Here is a 27,190-nt window from a genome sequence, read left to right on the forward strand (position 1 = left end):
CCTAAGCCAGGCTGAATTTCCCTACAGAAACACCTTCATTTCCCTCATCCTACCGTGGAATGACTTTCTTGGCACTGGCAGGCCCTACCAAGCTGTGTTGGGCTTCTCCAGTTTTCTGCTGAGATCCCAAAAAAGCTCCCAGGGAGGAGCTGGGACGAGTCTTCTCCTGCACTGTAGCACCAGCAGTGAGCAGAGGTCCGTGCTCTGCTGCCCTGGGGACCTTTAGCTCTGAGCTGCCAGGACCTGCCCCAGCCGGGACAGCTCCTCTGAGCACAGGAGGAGCTCTGCAAAGCCAAGGGCTGAGCAGTGCTTGGAGGCACCCAGGGAAAGGAAACATTTCCTTCTTTCAGCAGAGCCTCAGGGGATCAGAAGGGTTTGGGGCTGGTCTGGTTTGGGGCTTCTGGTTCCTTCAGGAGTTGGGATCAGAACTGGGATCTGCAGTAAATCTTCCACTTGGACAGGGCTGACACTGGCAAGGACATTCCCCATTTTAAGCCACCTCAGCAGAAGCATTTTCATTTCCTTGGCCAGAGGAACTCACACGGCTCTGAAGTGTTGCTGCTGAGAGCAACCAAAGAGATCCTGGTTGTTCAGCCTGTGGCAGTGCCCAAGGCCAGGCTGGACAGGCTTGGAGCAGCCTGGGACAGTGGAAGGAGTCCCTACCCAAGGAATGGGATGGTTTTTAAGTTCTCTTCCAACCCAAACTGATCTGTGATTCCATGAAATCATCTCAAGAGCAGAAGAGCCCAGGGAAGTGGAACAGAGAAGCTCAGAGTTTGTGCCCTAGTGGAGCCACTGTGTGTCCTACCCAGCAATCCCACTTTAGACCATTTTGGGGGGAATTCTGACATTCTGTGGGGTCAAACAGCTCAGAAAGGGCACCAGGCAGAGACAAAGAGCAAAGGATGAAAATACAGCCCAGTCTTTGGCCTGGCTAATGAATGGGGTGCAGCAGCTCCATTCTCACCCTCACCTCTACTAAACAGGGCAGAGAAGCTGGAGGAGCAGAGCTGAATTTTAAAAACCCTGCAGGAGGGAGGCATCAGCAGCAGCACTCCCTGAATCAGGCCAAGCCACAATTTTTGTGTTCCTCTTGGAGAAGAGTGCAGAGGAAGAGATGTTTCTTCCTTGCCTGGAGCTCTTGGTGCCCACTGACCTGCTGATCCCTGGGGACAGGAGCCAGCTGTCACTGCTGCAGAGTTTTGGGAGCTTGGCTGAGCCATCCCAGAAAAAACCTGGGTTCCTAATGCTCAGCGTCTCATTTTGGAAGCTCCAGTTTCCAAAAGTGCAGCAGGAACAGCTTTTCTTGTGGGATGTTTTGGCATTGCTGGTGCCAGGCAGAACCTAGAAGCAAAACAGACCCTTTTTTAGATGTTGGGAACACACACAAATCCAGCAGGAAATAAAGATCAGCTGAACCATCAACAATGGGGCAAAGTTTTGCTCCAGGTCCCAGTGGAAGGGGACAGCTCTGGTCTGACAGCTCTGACAGGAGCATTTCTGCCAGGAGAGGACAGGTTGTGTCCCTGCAGCTCTCCAGGCTGCCAGGAATGACCCCCAGAGCTCCCAGCTCTCAAACACCAGCATCCCTACAGGAATTACATGGCATGGATTGTGGCACTAAGGGACAGCTGTCCCTGGGGTCACTCACTTCCAATTAGTGCACTGAAGGAGATGCTTTTTGGGTGGAATTCTTTGAGTTTAATTTAGGTGCCACCTTGGGATGAGATGAATTGCCCTAAAAGAACTCCCTTTCTTAGTTCAATTCCAGCAATTCAAATATTTCTTTCAACTCCCATCCGTATTTAAAGTACCATCCACCCCACTGAAAGGGCCTTTAATTCTGGGAGGAATGAAGCCAAGATGAGCCCCAGTGGTTCTCACAGAGATTTGGGGGTCTCCTAAGGGAGGAAACACAGCAGAGACACAGGAGCAGCTTGGTGAAAGGGGGATCCTCACTCAGTGTCACCTCTGGGGGTGTTCTTGGATCCCAGACCAGCCCCAAACCCTTCTCCTTCTGTGGGCAGAGACATCCCCCTTCTCCACACCTGGACATTCCTCTTCTCCACATCTGGAAAACCCCTGTTTTCCACACCTGGACATCCCCATTTTCCACACCTGGACATTCCCCATTTCTCACACCTGGACATCCCCATTTTCCACACCTGGACATTCCCCATTTCTCACACCTGGACATTCCCGTTTTCCACCCCTGGACATCCCCATTTTCCACACCTGGACACCCCTGTTTTTCACACCTGGACATTCCCCTTCTCCACACCTGGACATTCCTGTTTTCCATACCTGGACACCCCTGTTTTCCGTACCTGGACATTCCCCTTCTCCACACCTGGACATTCCTGTTTTCCATACCTGGACACCCCTGTTTTCCATACCTGGACATTCCCCTTCTCCACACCTGGACATTCCCATTTCCCACACCTGGATGCCCCCGTTTTCCACATCTGAACATCCCCATTTTCCACACCTGGACATTCCCCTTCTTCATACCTGAGTGAGCTGGCTCAGGTGCTGAAGAGTGTTGCACAGGTAATATCACCATCAGTACAAAGCCATGAAATTTCTGTCATACAATTATGGAATAATGAGATAATAAGGTCTTGATGACCATGAAATCTTCTTCAGTATCACTGTGAATGGCAGACCCTGCACCTCTCAGCACACAGCTTACCCCAAATACAATATTTGTATTACAGTCAGGGCCAAGGCCAGGATTTCCTCAGCTCCCTCTGAACACTGCAGTCATTTGCAGGGGAAGGACATGCCCAGGGCAGAGGCACAGTTCTGTCCTCAGCTTTATCTCTGTTTTTATCAGCACTCAGGGCAGGACAGTGAAGGCTGTGTGATTTCCTGGGACACGGGCAAAGGACAGTTTGCAGCTCCCAAAGATTTACAGCCCGGCTGCCTTTTCCTGGCAGTTCCCTTGATCCAGCACTCAGGGCACAGAGCTGGTGGCACAGCAGTGTCAGTGGTTACAGGACTGCCAGGGGGTGCCACCCTCAGCCATGACCCTCACATCCATGGGATGCAGCCAGCAGCTCCTCCCTGCCCCCCTGTCCTGCTCAGCTCAGTTTGGGGATGACAAACTGACTTGTTAAACCAAAAATAACTCCAGGCAGCCTGAGCAAGGCACCATCACTCACCTGTGGCAGGGCTGGGACAGGCCTCTATAAATACACTGCTGCTGTCCTTGTGAGGAGCTGTTCTCCTGCAGGAGAGAAGGCTCCCAGTGCTGGGAGCACATCCCAGACCCACCGTGGGCAGGGTGACCTGGAAACAGCCTGGCCCATTAGCCCCAGCTCCTTGAGGAGTCCTGGGGGCTGTGGTCTGTGCCAGTGGACAAGTTCTCCTCCCCAGCCTGTCCTGGGACTGTTGAGAAAATGAAGAATGGCCCAGCCTTGATTTGCCTTTGCCTCGAGAGCTCTGATGGATGTTGGAAACCTCTGGGTTGCTCTTCCCCCTAAAAGGGTTGAGGATTTCTCCAGAGGAGCCTCAGGCTCTGCCCATGTCCCATGAACCACATCTAACCCCTGGTGTGTCCCTTGGGTGGCAAAAGCTCCCAGTGGCACCCAAATGTTGGCATCCAGCCCTGGGACAATGCCAGCTGTGGGAAACCAGCAGGAAAAGCAGATTCTGTGCTCAGAGATGATGGATTAGAGAAAGGAGAGAACTGAGGGCATGCCCTCCCCAGTAAGCAGGGCTGGTTAAATGGAACTTCATGTTGTAGGGAAGAATTCCAGGAATCAGGGCATCAGGAGTTCCAGCTCCTCTGCCTCCCTGTGGATTTCCAGGGAGCAGGGCAGTGCTGATATCCATCTCCTTCCTGGAGTCATTCCCAAACAACAGCGAGAGGAATGGCTGGGCTGACATTCCCCATTCCCCCGGGGTTATTTGTAGGTAATTTGGATGGTTGGTGTCCCTTTAGTGGGCAAAGAGCAGTAAATGGGACTTCCCTGCATCCTGCTGCCTTCAGGCTCTGTTGTATAACAGAACCCTGGAGAAGTTGTTCAGTTCAGGGACATTTCTGCAAAAACACCGAGCATATTTTACTCTTTTCCTCTGGAGAGGTGAGTTTGTTATCCCAATAAACCCTTGGCCAGCCTCAGGCTGCTGTTCCCATCACCAGCCCCACCCTGACAGCAATGCTGGTGCTGGCAGTGATTTCTCTGCTGCCTGAGAGTGCTTTCAAAGTACAGAAATAATAGAAAATACATTAAAAAAAAAAACAAACAACTACAGCTGGGCAGGAATGAGCTTTCCAAAGCACCAGGGCACCGTGCACAAAGCCAGGGAGCCACAGCACTGATCCTGTGTGGGTTATAAAAGCCAGAGAAGGAATCCTGGAGCAGAGCAGTGCAAGCAGAGACTGAGGAATTTGGGAGAGCTGCTGGCAGGGGGGATCTCATTCCCTGCCCAGAACACAGCCAGGCCTCACTCACATTCCCTGCCTGGGGCAGGATGGCTCCAACCCTTCCCAAGGAGGGCTCTGTGCCCCTAGCACTGAGCTGGGGCCACTGGCAGCTGGGACTGGGGCACAGGCACTGCTGAGCACTAGCCAGAGGAGGTGATGGGGGAAAAAACTGGGATTCAAACCTGGCATCCAGGGCTCTCTGTGCCATGAGGTTCAAGGCTGCATCAGAACAAGGGGATTTTCCACAAATTCTAAAAATATTCTCCTTTCCAGCTTTCTAAACATGGGCACCTGGAGCCTGTCCTTGGCTGCATTTTAGGTTTGCTTTGGAGTTGTTGTCAACCATCTGAAAGTTTCCCATCATCACAAACCCATCCATGAGGAGAAGGTGACAGGGACATCCCTTCTCAGGGCAAAGTAAGGTCCAGAGCAGGCAGGCAGGGCTCTCCATCCTGGGTGGGATGATTTCCTGGCTGTCCCTGACTGACCTGCACAGGCCAAGTGCCAGGTCCTGCACTTGTTCCATGGGGCACAACAGGAGCAGAATGTCCCATGGAGCACTCCAGGCTGGGACAGAGGAGCTGGACAGATTGGAAAGGCCTTGGGAGTGCTGGTGCCAGTGGCTGGACGTGAGCCCAGGTGTGCCCGGGTGGCCAAAAAGGTCAATGGCACCTGGGCTGTGCCAGGACCAGAGCAAGGCTTGTCCCCTGTGCTGGCACTGCTGAGGTCCCACCTCAAACCCTGGGGACAGCCCTGGGCCCCTCAGGACAATGCAGACCCCAAGGGCTGGAGATTGTCCAGAGAAGGGAATGGAGCTGGGAAGGGCCTGGAGCCCCAGGAGCAGCTGAGGGAGCTGGGCAGGGGCTCAGCCTGGAGCAAAGGAGGCTCAGGGGGCCCTTGTGGCTCTGCACAGCTCCTGACAGGAGGGCACAGCCGGGGGGTCGGGCTGTGCTCCAGGGAACAGGGACAGGAGCAGAGGGAACGGCCTCAGGCTGGGCCAGGGGAGGTTTAGATGAAAAAATAGGAACAATTTCCTCACTGAAAGAGTTGTCCAACAATGGTGGAATCCCCATCCCTGGAAATGTCCAAGAAGTGTGGATGTGGCACTTAGGAGATGGTTTAGTGGTGACCATGGTGGTGGTTCTGGGGTGATAATTGGGCTCTTGAAGCCATCACCTGGGGGAACCTTCAAGGCCTTTGCAAACAAATCTCCACAGTGCCCCAACAGCACCCGTGGCTCTGACATTCAGATGTGGAGAGGCCAGGAGAGAGTCACGAACTGGCTTTATTAAGTCGCAGCACGAATTCTCGCTGACAAGCTTGGCAAAAAGTAAAATTAAATAAAATGAGTGCTAAAAATCCCAACTCTATCTGCTTTTTAATTGCTGCTCTCATTTCTTTTGACAATTATTCTGCAAGCATTCACTTGGAAAGGTTCTTAATAAATCTGATTTGGCTTAAGCACAGAAAACCTAAAACCAAAAAAGTTTGGAAAAGTGACTCATGTGCCATGGATGCTCCTGGGAATTGTCACAGTGGGGGCCTGAGTGTCATCAGGGAGCACTCCTTGATTTTCCACTCATTCCCAGTTGACCTGGGTGAGTTGGAGGGATTCACACAAGGTTGATAATTGCTATTAAAGAACTTTAGAAACAACTTAGTTCAAACTGAAAGAGAGGAGGTTTAGGTCAGAGAGTGGGAAGGATGGTGGGCAGGCCCTGGCACAGGGTGCTCAGAGCAGCTGGGGCTGCCCCTGGATCCCTGGCGGTGCCCAAGGCCAGGTTGGACAGGGCTTGGAGCACCCTGGGATAGTGGAAGGTGTCCCTGCTCATTGGACAAAGATGAGGTTTAAGGTCACTTCCAACCCAACCCAACCCAACCCAACCTAACCCAGCCCAATCCAATCCAATCCAATCCAATCCAATCCAATCCAATCCAATCCAACCCAACTCAACCCAACCCAATCCAACCCAACCTAACACAGCCCAACCTATGCTGTGATTCCAACTTCACAAAGAGCTTAAAAGAAATACACAGCTAACCCCAAATGTGTCTGTGAGCATTTAAAGGGATCAAAAGCCATGATGAGGAAAAGGAGTTCCTGAAGGGTTGGGAAGGATGGGGATGGGCTGGTTTGGAAGTCCTGCAGGGCTGGGTGTGTTGTTTGGGAATGTCCCAGCAGGCAGAGGTGACAGTGAGAACAGGAGGGTTCCCGAGCTGCTCCAGGAGAGAACAGAACTCCTGTAGGAATGTGCCTCCTGTTGACAGAGTGACCAAACTATCCTTTGTCTCCTTAAAAAAGGATAAAAGCCCAGAAGTTTCTCTCCTCAATTAAGTAAAAAGACATAAGATGTGAAAAACTTCACCTCAAACTTAAACATAGCCACTTGAACAGAAGCCAAAAATCCTGCCTAAGCAATTTACTAGAAAAAGAAAAGAAAGAAAAAACAAATTGCTTTTGTGGGGTATTTTACCAAAAGCAAGAACCTCTTGCACCTAGCTCAAGTTTTCTCTATAAAGAAGAAAAATTAGGTGAGAGGCAATGTTTTGTCCTCTGTTGAGGAAGTTAGTTATGCTTAGGTGGTGGATTAAAGGGTTAAAGTACCCTAGGGATGTGGAGAAGTTTGAGAGAGGGGTTTGTTTTGTGAGGATGTTTGGGCTCTTTTTGAGATTTCTAGGGCTAAAGCGATGCCTAGGGCTGTTACAGCTAGGGCAGTTATTTATTTTAATGGAGAGTGGTATGGTTGTTGGAGTATATAACAAAATTGTTGGAGTAAAAAAACATAAACAACCTTTTGTTATTTTGCCTTTTATTAAAACTTTTCTGTTTCCAACACTACCACAGAAGCCATCCTGCTATTTTTATGCCTTCTAAGCTAGCTAAGCTATCTTAATTGTGACATAAATGTCCAAAAGGTTGTGAGACCTAGCTCAGAAAGAGCATGTACCAATGCCCTGCCCTGTGTGACGCCGCTTTTGTCCCCGCAGTGCACGCCCAGAAGCAGAACCGCCAGACGTGCGTGCGCAAGAGCCTCATCTGCGCCTTCGCCATGGCCTTCATCATCAGCGTGATGCTGATCGCGGCCAACCAGATCCTGCGCAGTGGCATGGAGTAGCTGGCACGGCTCGGCTCGGCTCGGCTCGGAGTGGTCCTGGCACGGGATGGCCGCCATGCATGCGCACCCGGGAGAGCTCCCGCCCCGATCCCACGGCACCGACACGCGGGCACAGCCGGCGCCTGCGGCGGGAGCCGGAGCCAGCAGTGTGTCCTGTGAACCAACCACATCCTTTTGGCAGGGACATCAAAGGGCTGTTCTAATGCTTTAAAGGTTTTGTTTCCTAATGCAATAATCCCACATCCAGGAGTCCCGAATTATTGCTTCGAAACAGCAATGGCAGCGCGGAGGACGCTTGGATCCGGCGCTCTGCGGGTGGGAGGAGGCCCAGCCTCGTGACTGGTCCTGACCCAGGGCCCAGTGACTGTCCCACGCAGCTCCTGCCGGGCCCGCGTTCCCAGGAAGTTCATCGTAGCATTGCCACAAGCAAGTCCTGTTCCTTTTGTTCCACGTGTTCCAGCTTCACTTTCCTTTTCCCTTATGACCATGCCATGGAGTTTACGGCATTAGAGGGGAGCTAGAGCATCCTTGTACAGTATTTTCTGAGGAAAAAAGGAGAGAATTTGCCAGCACCATACAAAATGTCTATTTTTTGCTTCATCAACTCCACCTTTGACACGAGACTGTGGGGTAGCAGGAGTCTGTTGGATGTTTTTTTCCGACTGTGAATCAGGGCTTGAGGAGCACCCCTTGTTTTCCCACCTGGGCATTGCTGAACTTGTGCAAAGTCTTCCAAGGGACTCTGCCACCACCAGCGCCAGCTAAAACTCCCTCTCCTCTGGCCTCTCTGCATATTCAACATTTCCTCTCCAGCAGTTTTACCCTTCTTCTTTATTGGTCTTCAAGAATTTTTTCCCAGGTGAAAATCCTGAGGGAAGCTCTTCCTGAGCTTTCCTCTCCTTTCCTTGCCTGCACAATTTTGATTTATTCTGTTTCATGCGGCCTGGTTATGATCTGCAGTGAAACCTCCATGGTGAACATCATCCTGTGGAGGAGGTTTTATTTTCTCCCACATGATAAAGTGTTGATTTGACCAGCCAACTTCTCCATTCCTTCCCAGGATCCATCCCACCAACCCATCCCATGGCAGGCTCCGATGGGGGCCATTGGAAAAGCTGAGCTCTGCAGGAGAAGAAGGAGCCCAACCTGAGCCCACCCTGTGTGCTTGGAGTGTGTCAGACTTCCAGGTCTGGGGAGCCTTGGGTGGTTTTCCTGGAATACATTTTAGGGAGCAGCAAGGAGAAGATGGAATGGAGCAGAGCAGGGACACCACAGGGGAAGTGCAAGCAGCCAGTTGGACTTGGGAAGGTGTTTTTCCTTTGAAACTTGACACGAATCCACGCATTTCCCTTTGGATGAACTATGCCCCTGGGTGCCACACCAGGACAGAAATGATCTCCTGCCCTCCTGGGAGATCCCAGCTGGTGATCATGGAGTGCTCCAAGGCAGTTGCATGGAGGCACTCAGGTGCTGGAGTGGGGTGGCTGTGCTGGGAGAGCTCCAGGCACACCCAGGACCCCTGAGATGTTGCTCCTGGAGTGGAGGTGACTGTTCCCTGTGCCACAGGAGGGGCAGGATGGTTTCCCCAGGGCTTGCACAGCCCCAGCCTCCCTCATCCCACCCTGCAGCCACTGACTTACACTGGATCCATCCCCAACACTCATTCCAGCTCTTTCTTTTCTACCACTCTGAGTGACATTTACCTGTATTTTTAGCAGCCTAATTTAAAAATCTGATGTTCCTTGTCCTGTCTCCCACCACCCCTTTAAACTCATGTCACTTTTAAGTGTCTCAGTGTCCCACCTCCACCTTTTCCTGCCATTTTCCTGGTGTCCTCTCCATCCTAAAGACAACACCTTTTCCACAGCAGCTGAGTTGGTTTATTCTGCCTTTCCCAAACACATAATTCCTGCATTTCTGTTCTGCTGTGACCAATAGAGGTGAACTGCAGAATATTCCATTGAAAAAATGATTCTGTCTCTCAGAAGACAGAGAGATTTCCATTTGCTACAGGGCAGCACCAGAATATCTGTGGGATATTCTGGTGTGGGATTCTCAGTACTGGGGAGCCCAGACACATTTTCTGTGCTGAGCATTGCAGATAATGAACTTGGAGATCATTTTGAGGAAACTCATCCCTACTTTTAGGTCTCAGGGCTCTGTGGAAAGGTGGCAGCTGTGAGAAAAAAGTCTAAATGTTCCTTGCCACCAAGGAATACTCATTTTGTCCCTGGGATTGTGCTGCAGTGAGCATGGGCAGATGGAGGTGGAGGGGAGGGATGGGGGAGCACACAGGGTGGAGCAGTGCCTCCACTGAGCCCAAACCCTCAACCCCAAACCCACAACCCCAAACCCACAACCCCAAACTCACAACCCCAAACCAGGCATTTCCCCACATTTCCTCACCCATGTGCCACAAACCCCCAGCAGACTCCAGGCGCAGCAGCACCTCATGCACAAGGATTGTCTGCATTCCTTGAAGCTTTCTGGAATGCTCCAGAATTGCCTCCTGCATGCCCCATAGACCTTTGTAAATAGAGCCATTCTCCAGCCCAACCCTTCCCCTCCCAGCTCCATTTGTAAAGCCAAACCTATAATGAATATATTGGTAAAAGCCATAGCCTGGTGTCAGTAGAGTTCATTGCACAACTCCCCACTGATTTTACTGGGTACAGGATTTTTGGGGCTTTGGGGTGTGATTTTTTCTGTAGGGAGCCTCACTTTTCCATTATGAATCAGGGTCATGTCTTGCCAGAGGTCTCCTTTCCCTTCCTAGAGCAGCCTTCCTCCATCCCCAGGCGTTGTGAAGAGATCCCTTCTTTAATCAGTGGCTCCTGGCAATGCAGGATGGATCAGGCCAAGCTATTCCATCCTTTCCTTCCCCACAACCTTCCCATCCAGCAGCACTGAATGTCTCCTACCTCCCTCCCTGGCTCCATTTATGTAACATCCATTTATCTCTTTATTTTTTTTTTTTTTCCTTCTACACAAGAGGGGAAAAATAGGGCTTTTTGCTGCTTTTACAGACAGGAGGTAAAAATAGAGCAGTAAAATTCTGATTGGAACCTGATGGCAAAAGCTGAGGGGGGAGAAAGCAGAAGAATCAAAGACATAAAAATAAAAACCCCACATCCCATACTTTAAGGAAAAAAAAACCTTATTTAAGTGCTAATTAACATACTTTAAAAAATACCCAGACTGCAGCAGAGCTGTCAGAAAAAGCTCTAAACTTCTGCTCTTGCCAGTTCCAGGAGGATTGAAGTGTCTTTTCAGCCCTGCAGTTCTGGAGGAACAGGAGATTGCCATGGCAACGCTGGCTGTTCGTGACATGGGTGCCACCGTGGCAGAGCACACATGATCCCAGACTGCCAGGGATGGGCAAACAGCTCCCAGCACTGGGACAGGGGCTTTTCATGGATTAGGAAATTATTAGGAATTTGAGAGCAACTCTGTTGGCTTGGCCACAAAGAGCTGTGTGCAATTAAGGGGATTGACGTGCAGGGAAGGCTTCAAAAGGGACGTGATTATTTCAGACCGAGAGAGGCTTTGGTTTAACTCAGGAGGGAGTGAAATCCTCTCAGCCTGAGCACTGCCTGTCCTGGGCTGGCTGAGGACTCTTTGGGAAGGTTCTCCATGTGGGGATCAAGCTCTGGTGGGAAGGATTTGGGTTCCTGCTCCTGCACCCCTGATCACCATTGACCTTGGCTTCAGCCACTGGCTTCAGCAGTGATCCTGATCCGTGCTCCTGGAGAAGCCAGCAGAAGGAACAGCAGCCTCACCAATGCTGAAATAATTTGGAGGGAAGTGAATTCCAGCAAAAGCTGCTGAAGGAACACTGCTCACCTGTCAGAGCCAAAGCCATTCCTTCAGGGCAGCCATGAGAAAACCACAGCTGGGGAGTTCCAGGCAGGGCAGGTGCAGTGGCTTTGTCCCGTGCACTGCCAGGAGCTGGACTTGAGGTCCTTGTCGGTCCCTTCCAACTCAGGATATTCCATGATTGTGGTGCTGGTGGCCCAGGAGAGCCAGTGACACCTGGGAGGTGTCACCTCTCGTGCCACCCACGGGAGCCTGGCCCCTCCACGAATGCACCACTGAGGAGGAATTTCTGATCAGAACCAACGTCAACATAATTGCAAGATTTAAATTGGAAGTCTTGGCTTTGTTAGGACTCTGGTCCTCATGCTGTGGGAGGTAACAGGGAGTTAGAGAGAGTTCACAAAATAATTCTCCTTCCTGCTTGATGGGCACCCCCATATCCCCCAGTCACTGCCAGCACCTGGGACAGTGATCACAGAGCCCAGGCCCAGGGTGAGCAGGAGGGTGGGAGGGAGGAGCACCCCCAGCTCCTGTCCCTGCTCCCCGGTGAGCCAGGCTGAATTTCTGGGTGAAATCCAGTTCATGTGAGAGATTCCATCCCGGTTATCCAGAGGTTTCACCTGTTGGACACGTGCACTGGCAGGGCTGGATGTTGGTTGCTTTAATTCCAGCAGCTTGGGTACCCCCTCTTTATAAGCTGGGCTAAGTAAAGAGGGGTTTTAAATCCAGAACTCAAAGGTAGGAAGCAGGCAAAGCAAGCCAAGCTAGAAAACATTCCCAAAGCTGCCACTCTGGGTGGCTGAAATCTGTTTGGATGAGCCGAGCAGCCACTGGTCCTTTCTTCCACTGAAGTTTAGGAATATTTTGTCCCAAAAACCGACTCTGCATCCTCCTGCCTGCTGGAGAAGAGCCAAACATCTCCTGGGCCACCCCTGGCACTGGGAGGGGCTCCATTCCTGGAGATGGCCCCAGGACAAAGGGAGACTCAGCTTTTCCCATGGAAAACTCAGCCCCTGCACGTGCTGGGAGCTGCCAGGGCTGTCACCACCCCGAGGTGACAGGAGCACAGCCCCCGTCAGCCCTGCATCAGTGAGGGGAGAAGCAGTGGGAGGAATGACATTAAAATCTCTAAGAATGAAGTCTCTTACTTTACCCACCCCTGTAATCCATGATTTAGCTCCTGCTTTATGGATGAGCGTTTGAAAGAAGAAAAACCAACTCTTCTAAAAATGAGAATCTGATGAAGTGTCTTTTTTTCTTGGCTCTGAATCATGCTTCCATTCCACTGATGAAGATGTACAGAACTTGCTGGGTTTCAATCTATTATTTTACCCTCCTGTGCTCTGACAGTGCAATTACATTTCCCTGGCATCACTTAAAACCCGTTCCTTTCCCAGGACTTTATTGCAGAAAAAGAAGTTTCACCACGTTTTCATATCTTTATGTTGTTGGCTGCTATCAGGATGGGCTCTGTATTTCTCCAGTTCAAGAAGGACATTTTAGGCAGCTCTAGGAAGTGACAAAGCTTCACCAAGAGCAAGGTGGGCAGAAAATCTAAGACCCTTTTAACTGGAAATGTGATCACTTGCAACTTTCCAGTGGCAAAAGTCTGGAGAAGTGCTGTAATTTGGCATCTTCACTATGAAATAATTGCAGCCCCAGAAGAGGGAGAAAGGAGAAAAAATAAATCCTCTGGATCTGGAGCTCAGTACTTGACAATTTGATGATGAAAGTACCACAGGGTTTTTTTTTTATTTTCTGCCAAGACTGACCAAAATACTTTGTAGCCTTGAAAACCACTGCTAGATGAAATTGCCATTTCCCACCCAATCATTTCCCCAGCTGTTCCTGGCCTGTCTTTGCCAGCATCCCAAACCAGCAGCTGGATTTGCCCCTCTTTAGGTGAGATCCGTGTTCCAGCTTTCCTTTCCCAGCTGTGTCTCCGTCAGCCAGCCAGGAGCCCTTGGGAAGCTCTGGGGTGGCTCTGGTGCCACCAGCACTTGGGCACCTTGTGTCCCTCCTGGGGGCCATCCCAAAGGGTGCAGGTGATGTTGGTGACATCAATCCCCAAATCCCTGCTCTGTTCCCACTGCAGCAGCCCAGGGGTGGGCTCACCCTCCTGAGCATCCCCTCCAGAGCAGCCAAAGCCCTTCCAGCTGTGGTTCCTCAGATTTCTCTGGGCTGGGTGGGGAGGGGAGAGCAGGTTACCTGTGGGCCCCAGGGTCAGTCAGAAATAACTCATTTGAGTTAACTGGAATAAGCCCAGGAGCCAGGCTGCTGCCATTTAATCCATAGCAGGATCTAAGGAATCAATTCCTTATTAGGAATCCTCCTGATTCATCTCTAGGAAGGTCTCCACTAATCCCTGTGTCTCCCTTTTGTCACCAGCTCATGTTTTCCAGCCATTTACTGTTCATTTATAAACTCACTGGGTTTTTTTGGCTCGTTAACGAAAGACATGGCTTTTTAATTAAAGAAAAAACTTCACAAAGTCAGCAGCATAGTAGTAAAAAAAAAAAATCCTAACAAAAAACCTTTGTACAAAATACTGTAAATATTAATATAAATTAACTGGGCATGCAACTGAAATAAATCCTATGTTATTACAAGTTATCTGAGTGTGTATAAAGGAGTGTATAAAGGAAAACTGAATGCCATATGTATCAGCTGTTCCCTCTAACCAAACTCTACTGTAAATATATAATCTGTATAAATATATTTTAATTTTACCATTATTTATGCAATAGAAATAAAGGTTTTTTTCTTTTGATGAAGCTTGTTTTTCCTCTTTTGAAGCACTGATATTTATTCATGCCCGAGTACAAGAGCAAAAGCAAGATTTGCATAAAATATTAGGACAGAGACCCTTTATTCCTTCTGAGAGATACATGAACATTTGGGGGGTTATTTTGCTTTGAAAATAGATTTACATATTTAAAAGCCTGTTACTACAGAAGGAGCTCCTGGCTGGAGAAATGGGATCAGCAATTCCAGATGCACAGGAGGCCAAAGGGAGGGATTGAACTTCTTTTGTGGAAAGCAAAGCCACAACTGGTCAGATCTCAGAGAGAAAGGTCAGAACTTGCTTTAAAAGCCATTTTTTATTCCTCCAGAGAGCCAGAGGCTGATCCCTGAGCTTGGAAGGGCTGGGGGCACTGTTACTGCTGGGAGGAGGATGTTGAGCGCAGCTTTAATCCTGACTCTGGTACTACCAAGGCCTGAGAGCTGCTCTGGGAGGATTAACTGCACTCAGGTGTCCTGGAGAGCCCTTTGTCCCTTAAAACATCCAGAATTCCTCATTTCCCTGGAGCCCCTCCTGCATAGGAGCCAGCCCAGCCTGTCCTGCTGGAGAAGGTGACAGGTTAATGACTGTCACACTATTCCTGGCACTGGTGCCTGAATTCAGGTTGAAAAGGGAATGGTTGTGTTGGCAAATCAGCTTCCCCCAGGTGGGGCCAAGCCACAATGGCGGGACGAGGCTGGGCTGGGGGAAAGTGTCCCTGCCCATGGAATGAGATGGGCTTTAAGGTCCTGTCAGCCCAAACCATTCTGGGATCCTGGGACAGTGGATCTGGGGGGTCTGAGCAATTCCATGCATGTCAGGACCCAGCATGTCCCTCTGGCTGTCCTGAGCAGCCCAGACCCTGCCAGGGGGCTCAGAGACCCTGGCACAGAGCCCAAGATGCCCCTGTGGGTTTGATTATGACCTGTGGAGCAAATTATCAACCTTAGATGAAGATCAGCAAGCCACGACAAATTAAGTAGAATGACAGTGAATTTATCACAGGGTGAAAAAGTAGATTTTGGGGTTTCTAGAAGACGGTTCAGGAGGCAAGATGGAGGGATCTGGGTGTGTCCAGCCTTTCTCCTTCTACTTCTTGGCCTCCATCTTCTGTTGTGATGTTGGCACTCTTAGATTGGTTTAGAGTAGAAGCTCACTGTGTAACATAGGTGATAGGTATTGGGAAGTTATGGTAAATATTGTACACACAGTTTTTAGTATAAAGACATAACACCACCCCAGGGGAGGCAGAGTGCCTCTGATTGTCATGCTGAGCAGACCTCAGCAGGGCAGGAGAAAGAATTTTATAGATAAAATACAATAAACAACCTTGAGACCAAGAAATGAAGAGTTCTGACTCCTTCTTCAAGCGCTGGGCTGGGAAAAGAGACTTTCTAACATTTCTCAGGGCCACTCTGACAAGCTGGAAACCCTGACACATGCAATCCCTGCAGTCCAGGCAGGGATTGCCACTGGACAGCAAGCAGTGCAGGAAATCCATGTTTATCAAATTTAAAGTAGGAAAAAAGGCACTGCACACTCTCATTGACCTCTCATGTCAGTGGAGAGCGTTCCAATAAATGGCCCAGGAATGAGCCTGGATTTATGACAGGGATTAATCGGATATACTCCAGGAATTCCTGTATATTCACCACAGGAAGAGTGAGCAATTGAAGGAATTCCCAGCTGGAAGGAAGAACCTGCACCCCGCTCTGAGAGCTGTTCTCCTGCAGGTGAGTGTGTTCAGTGCCCTCAGTAAAAGCCAGGCTTGTGCCTTGAGTTTCAGCCACCAGAGCTGCCCAGAAATTGAAATTTGCTGCTCCTACAGATCCTATGCCCACCAGCCCTTGGAGAGCTGAGCACAGCTCAGTGTGACACCACCAGGAAATCATCCCTGGCTGCAGGAGAAAAGCAGCTTTAAAAGGGAAAAAACACCCCTCAACTGGCCTGAGAGCAAACAGCTTTATCTCTCCAGAGCCATGCCACAAGCACAACCATTGTCCCAGCTCCACCAAAGCCTGTTTATCTCCCTTTTCATTTTAATACTCTCCATTAATGGAGATTTGGACTGTTAATTTAATAGTCTCCATTAATGGAGACTTGAATGGTTAATTTAATACTCTCCATTAATGGAGACTTGAATGGCTAATTTAATGCTCTCCATTAATGGAGAAATGCTGTGAAAACAACCACCCAAAAGCCCCATCCTTCAGCCCTGCCCCATCAGGGTTTTTGGGGGCTGCTGCTGCTGTGGCACCAGCACTGGCACCAGGCAGGAGCGATGGTGCAGGTCGAATCCAGCTCCCAGAGAGGCAGTGGAAACATTCCCAGACTTTGTGGGATTTGGATTAGGTCATCACACAGCACAACACTTCACACCCTGGATCCCTGCTTTGTTTAAATGGAGCCTGGCCAAGGCCTGGAATTGAATCACTGAAATACGAGTCCTGAAGAAAATAAATAAACCTTTCCTCACCCTGAGTGAAATTCAGGCACAGCCCCTCTGGCCATGGCTGGGCTCCCCAGGTTCAAACCTGCAGCAGTGCCTTGGTTTGACCCCACACTTTCCCCAGGCAGGTCCAGGCTGACCCAGAGACCCCCAGCCCTGCCCTGATCCCAGCAGGGCAGCAGGGCAGGGATTGGGGTTCTGCCCCTGTGCCCAGGTGAGGCCCCACCTGCAGAGCTGCCCCAGCCCTGGCCCAGCTCAGGCAGGAGCTGGAGCTGCTGGAGGAGCCCAGAGGAGGCTCCAGGATGAGCAGAGGGATGGAGCAGCTCTGCTGGGAGGAAAGGCTGGCACAGCTGGGAATGCTCACCTGGACAGGAGAAACTTTGGGGTCACCTCAGTGTGGCCTTGCAGGGTCTGAGGGAACTGACAGGAAACATGGAGAGAGACTTTGGACAGGGGATGGAGGGACAGGACACAGGGAATGGGATCAAAGGGGCAGAGAATGGGTTTAGGTTGGATATTAGGGGAATTAGGGAATTAGGAATTGTTCCCTGTGAGGGTGGGCAGGCCCTGGCACAGGGTGCCCAGAGCAGCTGGGGCTGCCCCTGGATCCCTGGCAGTGCCCAAGGCCAGGCTGGACAGGGCTGGAGCAGCCTGGGACAGTGGGAGGTGTCCCTGCCATGGCAGGGGTGGGATGGGATGAGCTTTAAGGTCCCTTCCACCCCAAACCCTTCTGGGACTCTGTGGCCCTGCAGGCTGCCTTTGTTGCTATGATCTCACCCACTCCATTCTCGCTCTTTCCTCATTAACATCTCGAGGAAGTATTTGCTAATGCAAATCCAGAGGCAGTAATTTATTTGGGCCAAGCCAGTTAATCCTGGCAAGGCTCTGTCTTGTAAGTATAGACCAATATCATCTTGTTTTAATTGCTTCTTTCAGTGTTCCTCAACAAATCAAAAACATTTTAATTAAAAAATTCACCAAGAGTATCTTCCCGATCTTTTCCCATTTGTTCTTCTTCCTACCAAAATTATCAGGACAATTGTGAAGTTCTAAAGAAAGTAATTACAGCAGATGTTGATCTCTGCTGTAGCACCAGGCTTGCTGAATGCTGCACATCAGTCCCCTGACTTCTACTTTTTTGCAGCTTTGTGAAGCAGAAATTTCCATCCTTGGTCCCCCCTCAGAAATGAGGCTGTCTGTGCAGGAGCTGGGATGATTTCCTTCCACTTTCAGCCAGCTGCTAAGGCACAGGGAAATTTGGAGGGGAGAAGGGGGAAGAAAAGAGGAGATAGAATTAAGGAACTGCCAGGGATACAGGGATTTGGACACAGAACAGTGAGGGATGGCTGACAGATGTTTTATTTTACTGTAATACCATTCCTGGGCAGAAAGGCCCTGCTCCACCATCACCTCCCCAAAAGGGAAGATGATAAATCCACTGGAAGTGGCAGTATCAGGCTGAAGATGTCAAATGCCACGCCTGGCACACTGCAATAAATCTCTTTTAACCCTAATTACTGCCTAAATCTCCCCTTGCCCATGCTGACCTGCTTTGGAACAAGCTGTCGGAAATAACTGCCCATGCAATGACAGACAGCTGAGATGATCACAGGGGTGTCACTGCAGACAGGAATTAAATGCAAGTGTCAGCCCATGGCCCACAACCTGTAACAGGATGCTGGTGGTCTAGGAAAGCCAATTTCAGCATCCTCAGACTGCTCAGGGCCACAGAAGGAGCAGCTTTTAATTGAAGGAGCAGTGTCCCCTACCCATAGGGCAAGAAAAATATCATCCCTTTGTTAGAGGCAAAATGCCTCTAGGTCTGAGCTAAAATTATAAACACAAAGGGACAAAATTCTGGGAGCTAAAGTTGAGCAAAAGCTTCAGCTCTTTCTCTATAAATCTTCACAAAAATTTCAGGTCTCTGCCTCCAGCCCATCAGTTCTCAGCCTGAACTCATGGAGCTGGACCTGCCAGGGAGGTGTTTGCACTGCAGACTTTGGGTACAACCCCAGCAGGTGCAGGAATGGGGCCCACATGGTTGGGTTTGAGACACCAAAATTGTAGAATCCCAGAGTGGTCTGAATTGAAAGGACCTTAAAGCCCATCCAGTGCCACCCCTGCCATGGCAGGGACACCTCCCACTGTCCCAGGCTGCTCCCAATGTCCAGCCTGGCCTTGGGCACTGCCAGGGATCCAGGGGCAGCCCCAGCTGCTCAGGGCACCCTGTGCCAGGGCCTGCCCACCCTCCCAGGGAACAATTCCTAATTCTCACTATCCCATCCAGCCCTGCCCTCTGGCACTGGGAGCCATTCCCTGTGTCCTGCCACCACAGCTGGGACAGCAGCAGCTGTCCCTGATCTCTGCAGCGCTGAATTCACACACAGATTGCAGGGCAAGAGCACAAACACTGCAAATACAGCACTGGGGGTGCTGCAAACACCCAGCACTGGGCTCTCTGTGCAGTTGGGGTCACCCCCTGTAGTGAGGGCTGATCTGGACAAGGCCCCACTGATGTCTCCACTCCTGGCACTGCTCCAGGGGCAGAGCAGAGATCCCACAGGCACCTCAGCCCCAAGGTGATCACAGTGCCACTGAGCAACCTCCAGATCCAGCAAGTTGCAGCTCACAGAGCATTTCACAGCAAAGCACCAGAACCTCCTTGAAGTGAAAGATGTCACCTGGAGGGGCTGAGAGCCCCCAGCCTGGTGCGAGCAGTGCTGGTGGAAGAAGGGTAATCACTGCATGTGAGGCAGGAAAACTCTCAAGTGATTGCTGTTTGCAGAGGCTGATTAAATAGAAATTAAACTCATCTGCATGTTCAGTGAGGAATGTGAATGGAATAGCAAGAGCATCCTTCCCACTGGCCTTAGGGGAGCTCATCCCTGGCCTGGCATGTCTCACACATGGAGCTGTGGAGCTTCCAGGCCAGCACCAGCAGCTTTGGCATCTGCAGATTGTTGACATTAAACTTCCAGAGGGGTGGTAGAGAATGAACAAGGAATTCACCAGCCTTAGGTTGATCATGGAGAGGACACAGTTCCCTGTTTGCCACATTCCATTCCTGCTGATTGTCTTCACTGCACTCAGCTTCCCCAAGCACTTCTTTATCTTGGGATGGACCAGACGAGACCAGTTCAGTTTATTTCAGCTGAAATGGTCTGCAATGATTATGATCAGTCCAGCTCTGACCACTTCAGGGCTGACCAAAAGTTTTCAAGGTTTTCAAGGGCAATTTCCAAACTCTTCCTAAACATTGACCAACTTGGGGCATCAACCATGTCTCTGAGAAGATGAGGTGATCAGCCTGTCCCAGTGTCTGAGCACCCCTTTGGTACAGAAATGCTTCCTCAGGTTCCTGGCAATGCCCTGAGGCCTCCACAAGCCCTTGCCCTGAAGTTACCAGACAGACCACGGTGATTAATTATCCAAGCACCCCGGCTTTCATAAGAAGAGATTTCTTCATCTTCTCCCCCCCTGTACGAGGGGATGGAGCCTCATTTCTAAATCTGAATTATCATCCAGAGCCCCCTGGGCTGGCACCATGTTCCTGCCACTGTCTGTGCCAGGGGAGCAGCAGGGAGCTCCCTGGTGCAGGAGGGATGGGGCCAGCTCGGAGCATCCTCACGTGGGAGGTGTCTGGAACACCTCTGGGCTTCTCCTGCCTTGCTCAGGATGGCTCTGGTGACCTTGGGCTGAAACCCAGCCTTGCTCTGGGGAGGGACAACTGGTTTCCTGAATTCAGTGGTCAGGAATGGCAATCACCCCTCCAAGGTAGTTCATGAGCAGGATGCCAGGATGCAGCACTATCACAGAGCCCAGGACACAGCAATTTTCTCACCATTTCTCAGGGAGCCTTTTTGAGCACAAGCAGAAGCCTGGAAGGGCTGTGAACAGACGGATCCAGGAAGATGCGTGAAGAACCCAGTGACCAAAGCCCTGGGATCTGAGGGAGAGGGGATACTGCTTCCTGCCACATTGTGTGAGCTCCCACTGTGCTGGTGCCAATTTTAGTGTCTTCTCTCACTTTGAACTGGAGAGAACCTAAAAGTCTGAAAAATACTGAAAATGAGGATTGCTTCTTATGGTGAGAGAAATCTCCAAGTACCAGGAACAGGCTCCAGCTTAGGACCTGTCAACACAGACCTGCCAAAATTAAATTTATTTGAAAGTGTATAACCCGTACTTTAATCCTGAAGATCTATGACATTCTGCTTGGAATATTTATTATTTCTTATACTCCATTTCAGAGAGGATTTTTAAAATCAATTAACTCCTGTCCTATTCACATGGAGAGTGATCACAGCGTTCACTCCCTCTTGGAGAAATTAACCTTGCAAGTATTTCAAAATTATTGTCCCCTATAAGGAGGAAAAGCAAGCATCAGTTCATAGGGCAGAAGGGAAGAAATGAGAGGGACAAGACTGGGATAAAACTGAAAAATCTTTGATGAAATGGGTTTGCTTGTGCTGGTCTCAGTAATAGACTCTAGAGAAAGATGTGATACATCAGGGGTCCTACAAAATATTGGCATTTCTTGGGAAAGCAGTTTCAGTGCTGCCATGATAAACTGCTTAAACCATTCAGGATATGTCAGGCATGAAGCTGGAGTTCAGTTCATAATTGCAATTATTGCAGCATTTTCAAACGAATCAGAGTCAATGTCCATGAATAAAGATGCCTTTATGGAGGAGCTGGAGAAGATAAAACCATTTCAGGTGATTGAGGGATGGGAAGGAACCTGCAGTTAAACATCATCTCCTTTAACAGCCCTGCTGTGCTACAGCACCTCTGAGAAGAGCAGCAGCAAAGGCAAAAGGCAAAGCTGAGGCAGCTCCTCCTGTCAGAACCAGGGCCCCAAAAAGCCCTTCAGGGATCAGCACTTGGGGATTCTCTCCTAAGAGCTCCTGGCTGCCATCCAGGCGATTTCTCCAGAGAATCTGGTGCCCAGCAGGAGCTCACATGTGGGATGGCACTGGGAGGACATGAGGCTTGCTGAGCCCCAGAGGTCATTGTCACTCCTGCAGTGTGACACTGGGCTGCTGGTGCTGTGACAAGCACCTCTGAGCATCCAAAGGGACAGGGCTGAAAGGTTGAGGAGCACGTCCTGTTCTCCTGTGACCTCCCAGAAACAGGGGTCAGGGTTTGGGAAGGGGAACTCAGCAGGGGAATGTCTGGCTGTGCAGGAGGTGCTGAAGGTTTGGGACTGAGGATCTACCCTGGAGCAGCTGGATCTGGATCTGGTGGGAGCTGATGGCATCCACCTGACCTCATGCCATTGGCAAACCCAGGGTGTGTGTGGGACTCAGGAGGGACAGGGAAATCCCTGCCCAGCAGCCTCTGACAGGAGCTCTCAGTGGCCCCATGGCACAGCAGCTGCTGGACACCATGATGGCTGCAGGGATGATGTTCCTCTGCTTCCCTCTGCATTCCCAGGCCATGCCAGAGGGGCTGTGGGAGCTCTGGCTGGGCAGGACCAAGTGAGGGCACCTCAGGTGTGTGCCCACATGTCCACACACAGGAGACTCTGAGTGTCCTCCAGGGAATCAATGACAATTCCACTCGTCCCAGCCCCTGCCCAGAGCCTTGGCACTGCACACCTGGACATGCTGAGCACTCAGGGGACATTGCTCTGGTGTCACTGGGACTTTGGTACTGCACACCTGGACATCCTGGGCACTCAGGGGACATTGCTCTGGTGTCACTGGGACTTTGGTACCACACACCTGAACCTGCTGGGCACTTAGGGGACATTGCTCTGCTGTCACTGGAAGTTTGGTACTGCACACCTGGACATCCTGGGCACTCAGGGGACATTGCTCTGGTGTCACTGGAAGTTTGGTACCACACACCTGAACCTGCTGGGCACTTAGGGGACATTGCTCTGCTGTCACTGGGAGTTTGACATTGCACACCTGGACATCCTGGGCACTCAGGGGACACTGATGCGCTGTCACTGGGAGTTGACCACTGGGAAACCACCACCCCCACCTGCCCATCACCTGGGAAATGGCTCTTTGGGAAATGGCTCTCAAGGTCCTCTCACACAGCACGTGTGATGTGCTCTGGCCCCTGTGCCACCCTGGGGACAGCAGTGGGGGCAGCTCCCAAGGGCCCCAGCAGGGCCAGTGCCAGTGCTGACTGCTAGGGCAGTGTGAAAAATGTGTATTTTATGGTTGGCTTTTTGCAAATATTAAAATGAATATTATATGTGTTATGTTCGAATGTTATGCTGTATTAATTCTCTTAAGTAGTGTGTTAAATATAATTTTAGGTTATAATAAAATGTTAAAATAGAAACTATGCTATGTGAGATACTTTTCTTAAAGAAAGGACTCACAGTGAGATAGCTGTGAGTAGCTGCAGGACACCTGAATCTTTCAGAGAAAAAGAATTTGTTGCTCCATTATCAGAAGAAACGAACTTCTTCCTGCCTGCTCAGCCCTGAAGATGCCATCAGGATTCAGAGGAAGAAGCTGACACTGCCCAGACAGAATCCTGTGTTTGAATGGAATTTATGCATCGTGTATGAGGTGTATGAATATGCAGCAGGCTGTTGCTTTTAAGAGTTAATCCTCTGTTAATGTGGGTCCTTTTTCGGGCTTATGTTGCCCAGAAAGAGGTACCCAGACTGTCCCTAACTCTTTTTTTCTATTGTCTCATATTGTCCCAATCCTAATTGTCCAAATTTTTATTACTCTTAATTATATTGCTATTTTTACAATTTTATTATCATTAAAATTTTTAAATTTTTAAAAACCAAGTGATTGGCGTTTTTCACAGGCAGGAACCCCACACCAGGGCAAGGCAGAAATCCCTTCACTGTTTGTTATTGCTGCAGTTCCACCACTGCCACCCTTCCAAAGGAGCATTAACATTTAATTCTTTTTACTCTTAGCTTAGGACACACTGACATCCTGATGCCCTCACAGTAACTGATAGAGACATCCTTCACACCCTGGCAGAAGGAGCTCAGTGCTGTTTATACTCTTGCCCCTTTCACTGGGTTTGATCATGAGGATTTGTGATGGAATTGTTGGAGAACGCCTCTGGCTGAGCTGAGCTTCCAGCAGCAGGTAGAGCTAAACCCCAGTGTTAATAAAAATCAATGAAGCATCCTCACAAGGCAAACAGTTTCCCTTTACAGCTCACAGCCTCCTCACGCTGATGGAAGATGACAATCACCAGATGTGGCAACGTCAGCTGAGGGCAGCTCCAAAAAGCTGCCAGTTCAACACATCCCTTTCCAGTTCCCACTAACTTATTTATACAGTCACAGACATTTTTTAATGCTTTTGGGACACCTTATCTCACTGGCTACACAAATCCTCTTCTGTCTGCATCATGTCTAAGTGTGAAATAATGCATTATTAAAGTCACTGTGACCCCAGGGACAGAGGAGCCCTTCCAGCCAAGGTGACCTCATTAATGAAAATCCTTTGTATCCAAAGGCTCCAGCTTTGCAAAGGTCTGGTTGCATGGCAAAGAAATCCTGGGATAACAGCATCCTCCTGGCATTCCAAACATGGCCTGCTCCAAGACATGATCTCACCACAAGGTTTTAGTGCCTCTGGCTGAGACAGTGCTGCTCTGTGTCCCAGGGAATCACTCCTTCCCTGGCATGCTCAGGTAGGCTCAGGAGCAGGGCTGGCTGCTCCCACTCTGTCCTGATCCAAACCAGGAGCACTCTGCTGCCTTCCCCAGCCACTGCTCAGCAGGAGGAATCTGCCTGCCTCTGCCTCTGGAAAAACAGATGAGGAATTGCTTTTCCATTGGTGTTTGCAGCGGGAATTAGGCTGCAGGAGAAGTGTCCAGCCACAAGCACCTCACAGGCCACCACAGCCCTGAGGTGTCCCCAGCGCCACTGAGGTGGGGAGGGCAAAGAACGGAGACAGTCCCTGATTTATTCCAGCCACAGCACTAAACATCTTTCCTCCAGGATTTTTCCTAACTGTGGTTACCCTGAAGCAGTCACTGGTTTTTGACAGTGGCAGTGAGGCATGGGCAGTGTTAATCAGCAGTGTTAATCAGCAGTTTAATGAGTTGTTGGTCCAGGCAGTGCCCTACACTCTGCTGATCCAGGATAACCCATCCACTCCTCCCCATCTGAAGGAAAAAATGCTGGGAAAACTTAATGATGCTTCCCAGCCTGTGTGAACCTGTGAGTGGGAGAATGTCCCTGTTTAACAAACAGCTCAGTCCTCTCCACTCACCCTCATCCCTCCGGCAGAGCTGACATCCACCAGAAGATTCCAAGGCTCATTTTGGGGGAGATCCCCATTTATCTTCCATTAGACCCAAATACTTTTTTTCCCCAGTAATCTGATGCACAGCTTGGTACACATCTGGCACAACCTTGGCTACGTGCTTGGCCAAGTTCTTATTTCCACTAATTCTTCACTGAATCAGAGGCAGAGCTGCCCTAAACATAAATAAAGAATTCATGGTCACTCTGAGTCCCACAAATTCCTGGCATCATTTCCCTTTGCAAGAGTAAATGAGTGTAAACAGCACAGCCTCAGTCTCTTCTGAAGCAGGAAAACATCACATTCCTCTTATTTGGTTTGGTTTTCCTATTACTCTCTGCATATAGAAGAGTTGTCTTAATTAATGTAAGCTTATTATGAAATTAGAGCACTGATATAATTAAAACATTGATTAAAAAGCCAATAAAACAAGCAGCTCAAGCTCTTTTGAAAGAGGAGCAGTATGAATCCTTCCTGATTAAATATTACAGCTCAGTCAATATTTAACCATTCCATTGTATTGACTTAATTTCTCCATCGAGCTGGGAATAAGCATCCCTTGGGACCTAATTATGGCAGGTTTGCTTCCCTTGTTGTTCTGAGTTTGTGGGTTTGTTTGGTTTATTTTGATATTTCTGAAACTTCTGACAGAGCAAATCTTCCATCCTGGGGAACCACACTCCATGGAGATAATTTATGGGTAATGAGCAGTTCAGATAATTGTGTTTATCTTTGGAAATTAACTCCAATAAATCCATCCTATCCATGAGAACCAGTCCTGCCTCCTTCAGCTGGCTCCCAGAATGAGGCTGTTCATGGGCTTGGCAGCCAGGTCAAACCAACAGCCCTGCTCCACATCTCCTGAAGGTCTCTCTGGGGTTAGTGGAGACATTTCCTTCCCTCCTTTCCACATCCATCCACAGAAACACTGGAGAAACATCCACAGCAACCTTCAGCTCCTCTGTTTATTCAACTCCATCCATTTCAAAACTGACTCCCTAAAAAGTGACATTTCCTTCTTCGTTACCACTACAAAACTAAAATCCCAATGTGGGGCTGGGCTGTCCCCAGAGCCATGCCTCAAACCAGCTCCAGGAAAGGGGAGAGAGCAGGGACAGCCCAGGCCCTGGAGCTGGGATGGGGACAGTGCAGGGACAGCCCAGGCCCTGGAGCTGGAATGGGGAGTGCAGGGACAGCCTAGGCCCTGGAGCTGGGATGGGGACACTGCAGGGACACTGCAGGGACAGCCCAGGCCCTGGAGCTGGGATGGGGACACTGCAGAGACACTGCAGGGACAGCCCAGGCCCTGGAGCTGGGATGGGGACACTGCAGGGACACTGCAGGGACAGCCCAGGCCCTGGAGCTGGAATGGGGACACTGCAGGGACACTGCAGGGACAGCCCAGGCCCTGGAGCTGGGATGGGGACACTGCAGGGACAGTGCAGGGACAGCCCAGGCCCTGGAGCTGGGATGGGGACACTGCAGGGACAGCCCAGGAGCTGCTGCAGGACACAGATCCCTCAGGCCACAGCTGGTTCCATCTGTCCTCTGCCACACTGAGGCCAGGGACATGCTGGGGACATGGATTAGAGGTGGCTTTGGCAGTGCTGGTTTCACAGCTGGGCTTGAGGGAGTCTGAGGTCTTTTCCAGCCTTACTGATTCCATGGTTTTGTGAGGCATTGTCACTGCGATCCAGCACTTCCTGTGCTCTCCTCACCTGAAGCAACATCTGGGAACACCAAAAAGCCTGGAGAGGCCCCATCCCCAGACCCTTCTTGAATCTGTGTGGAGTAAAAGAAACCTGTTCAGGCTGTCAGACATTCCTAAAGCTTCCCAGTGCTCTGGGCTGCAAGGTGGATATTCTGGAAGAACAAAGGGTGCATTTCAGATCCTTGCAGTCTGTTTGCTCTGAAGAAGCAGCATGACTTCATTTGCCTTTTCCTTCTGTTATATTCCTCAGTTCTTTTCCCTTAGGGAAATAGAACAGTTCTGAGGAAGCACCACAGATGAAAGAGCAGGAGGAGGTTTTCTGGCCCTTATTTTTTTAGCTCAGCATTTGTCTTGGATCTGTAATTGGGCCTTCAGGAATGTTTGATCTCTCCCAGGTGTGCAGGGCCAACACCTTGCAAAGCAAAGCTCACCTCACATACAAATATGTGCTTTTCCATTGGGGATCTGGAGATCTCCCAGAAACAATTCAGGGGGAATCTTGGCTATCTGTTAGGCCAGCTCAGAGCAGGGATTTTACAGTGACTGTCCTCAGACTAAACCGGGATGAAGTGTGGGAATTGATGGTTTGTCCTACTTGGTCAGCACAGCTCCTCCAGCTCTGAAAAAGCTGGGACACT

The 27,190-nt window shown here is 50.1% G+C and overlaps 1 protein-coding gene across 1 annotated transcript in view; it reads left to right on the forward strand.

The window, feature by feature from the left end:
• CALN1 (calneuron 1) overlaps positions 1–11,440 on the forward strand; it is a 120,041-nt gene extending 108,601 nt beyond the window's left edge. Inside the window, exon 5 of the mRNA XM_058817856.1 lies at positions 7,421–11,440. Coding sequence (XP_058673839.1) covers positions 7,421–7,548 — 128 coding nt within the window. The 3' untranslated portion in view covers positions 7,549–11,440. The remainder of the gene's footprint in view (positions 1–7,420) is intronic.
• The last annotated feature ends 15,750 nt before the right edge of the window (positions 11,441–27,190 follow it).

This window comes from Ammospiza caudacuta, chromosome 20, assembly GCF_027887145.1.
Source record: "Ammospiza caudacuta isolate bAmmCau1 chromosome 20, bAmmCau1.pri, whole genome shotgun sequence".
In the NCBI taxonomy this organism is placed as follows: domain Eukaryota; kingdom Metazoa; phylum Chordata; class Aves; order Passeriformes; family Passerellidae; genus Ammospiza; species Ammospiza caudacuta.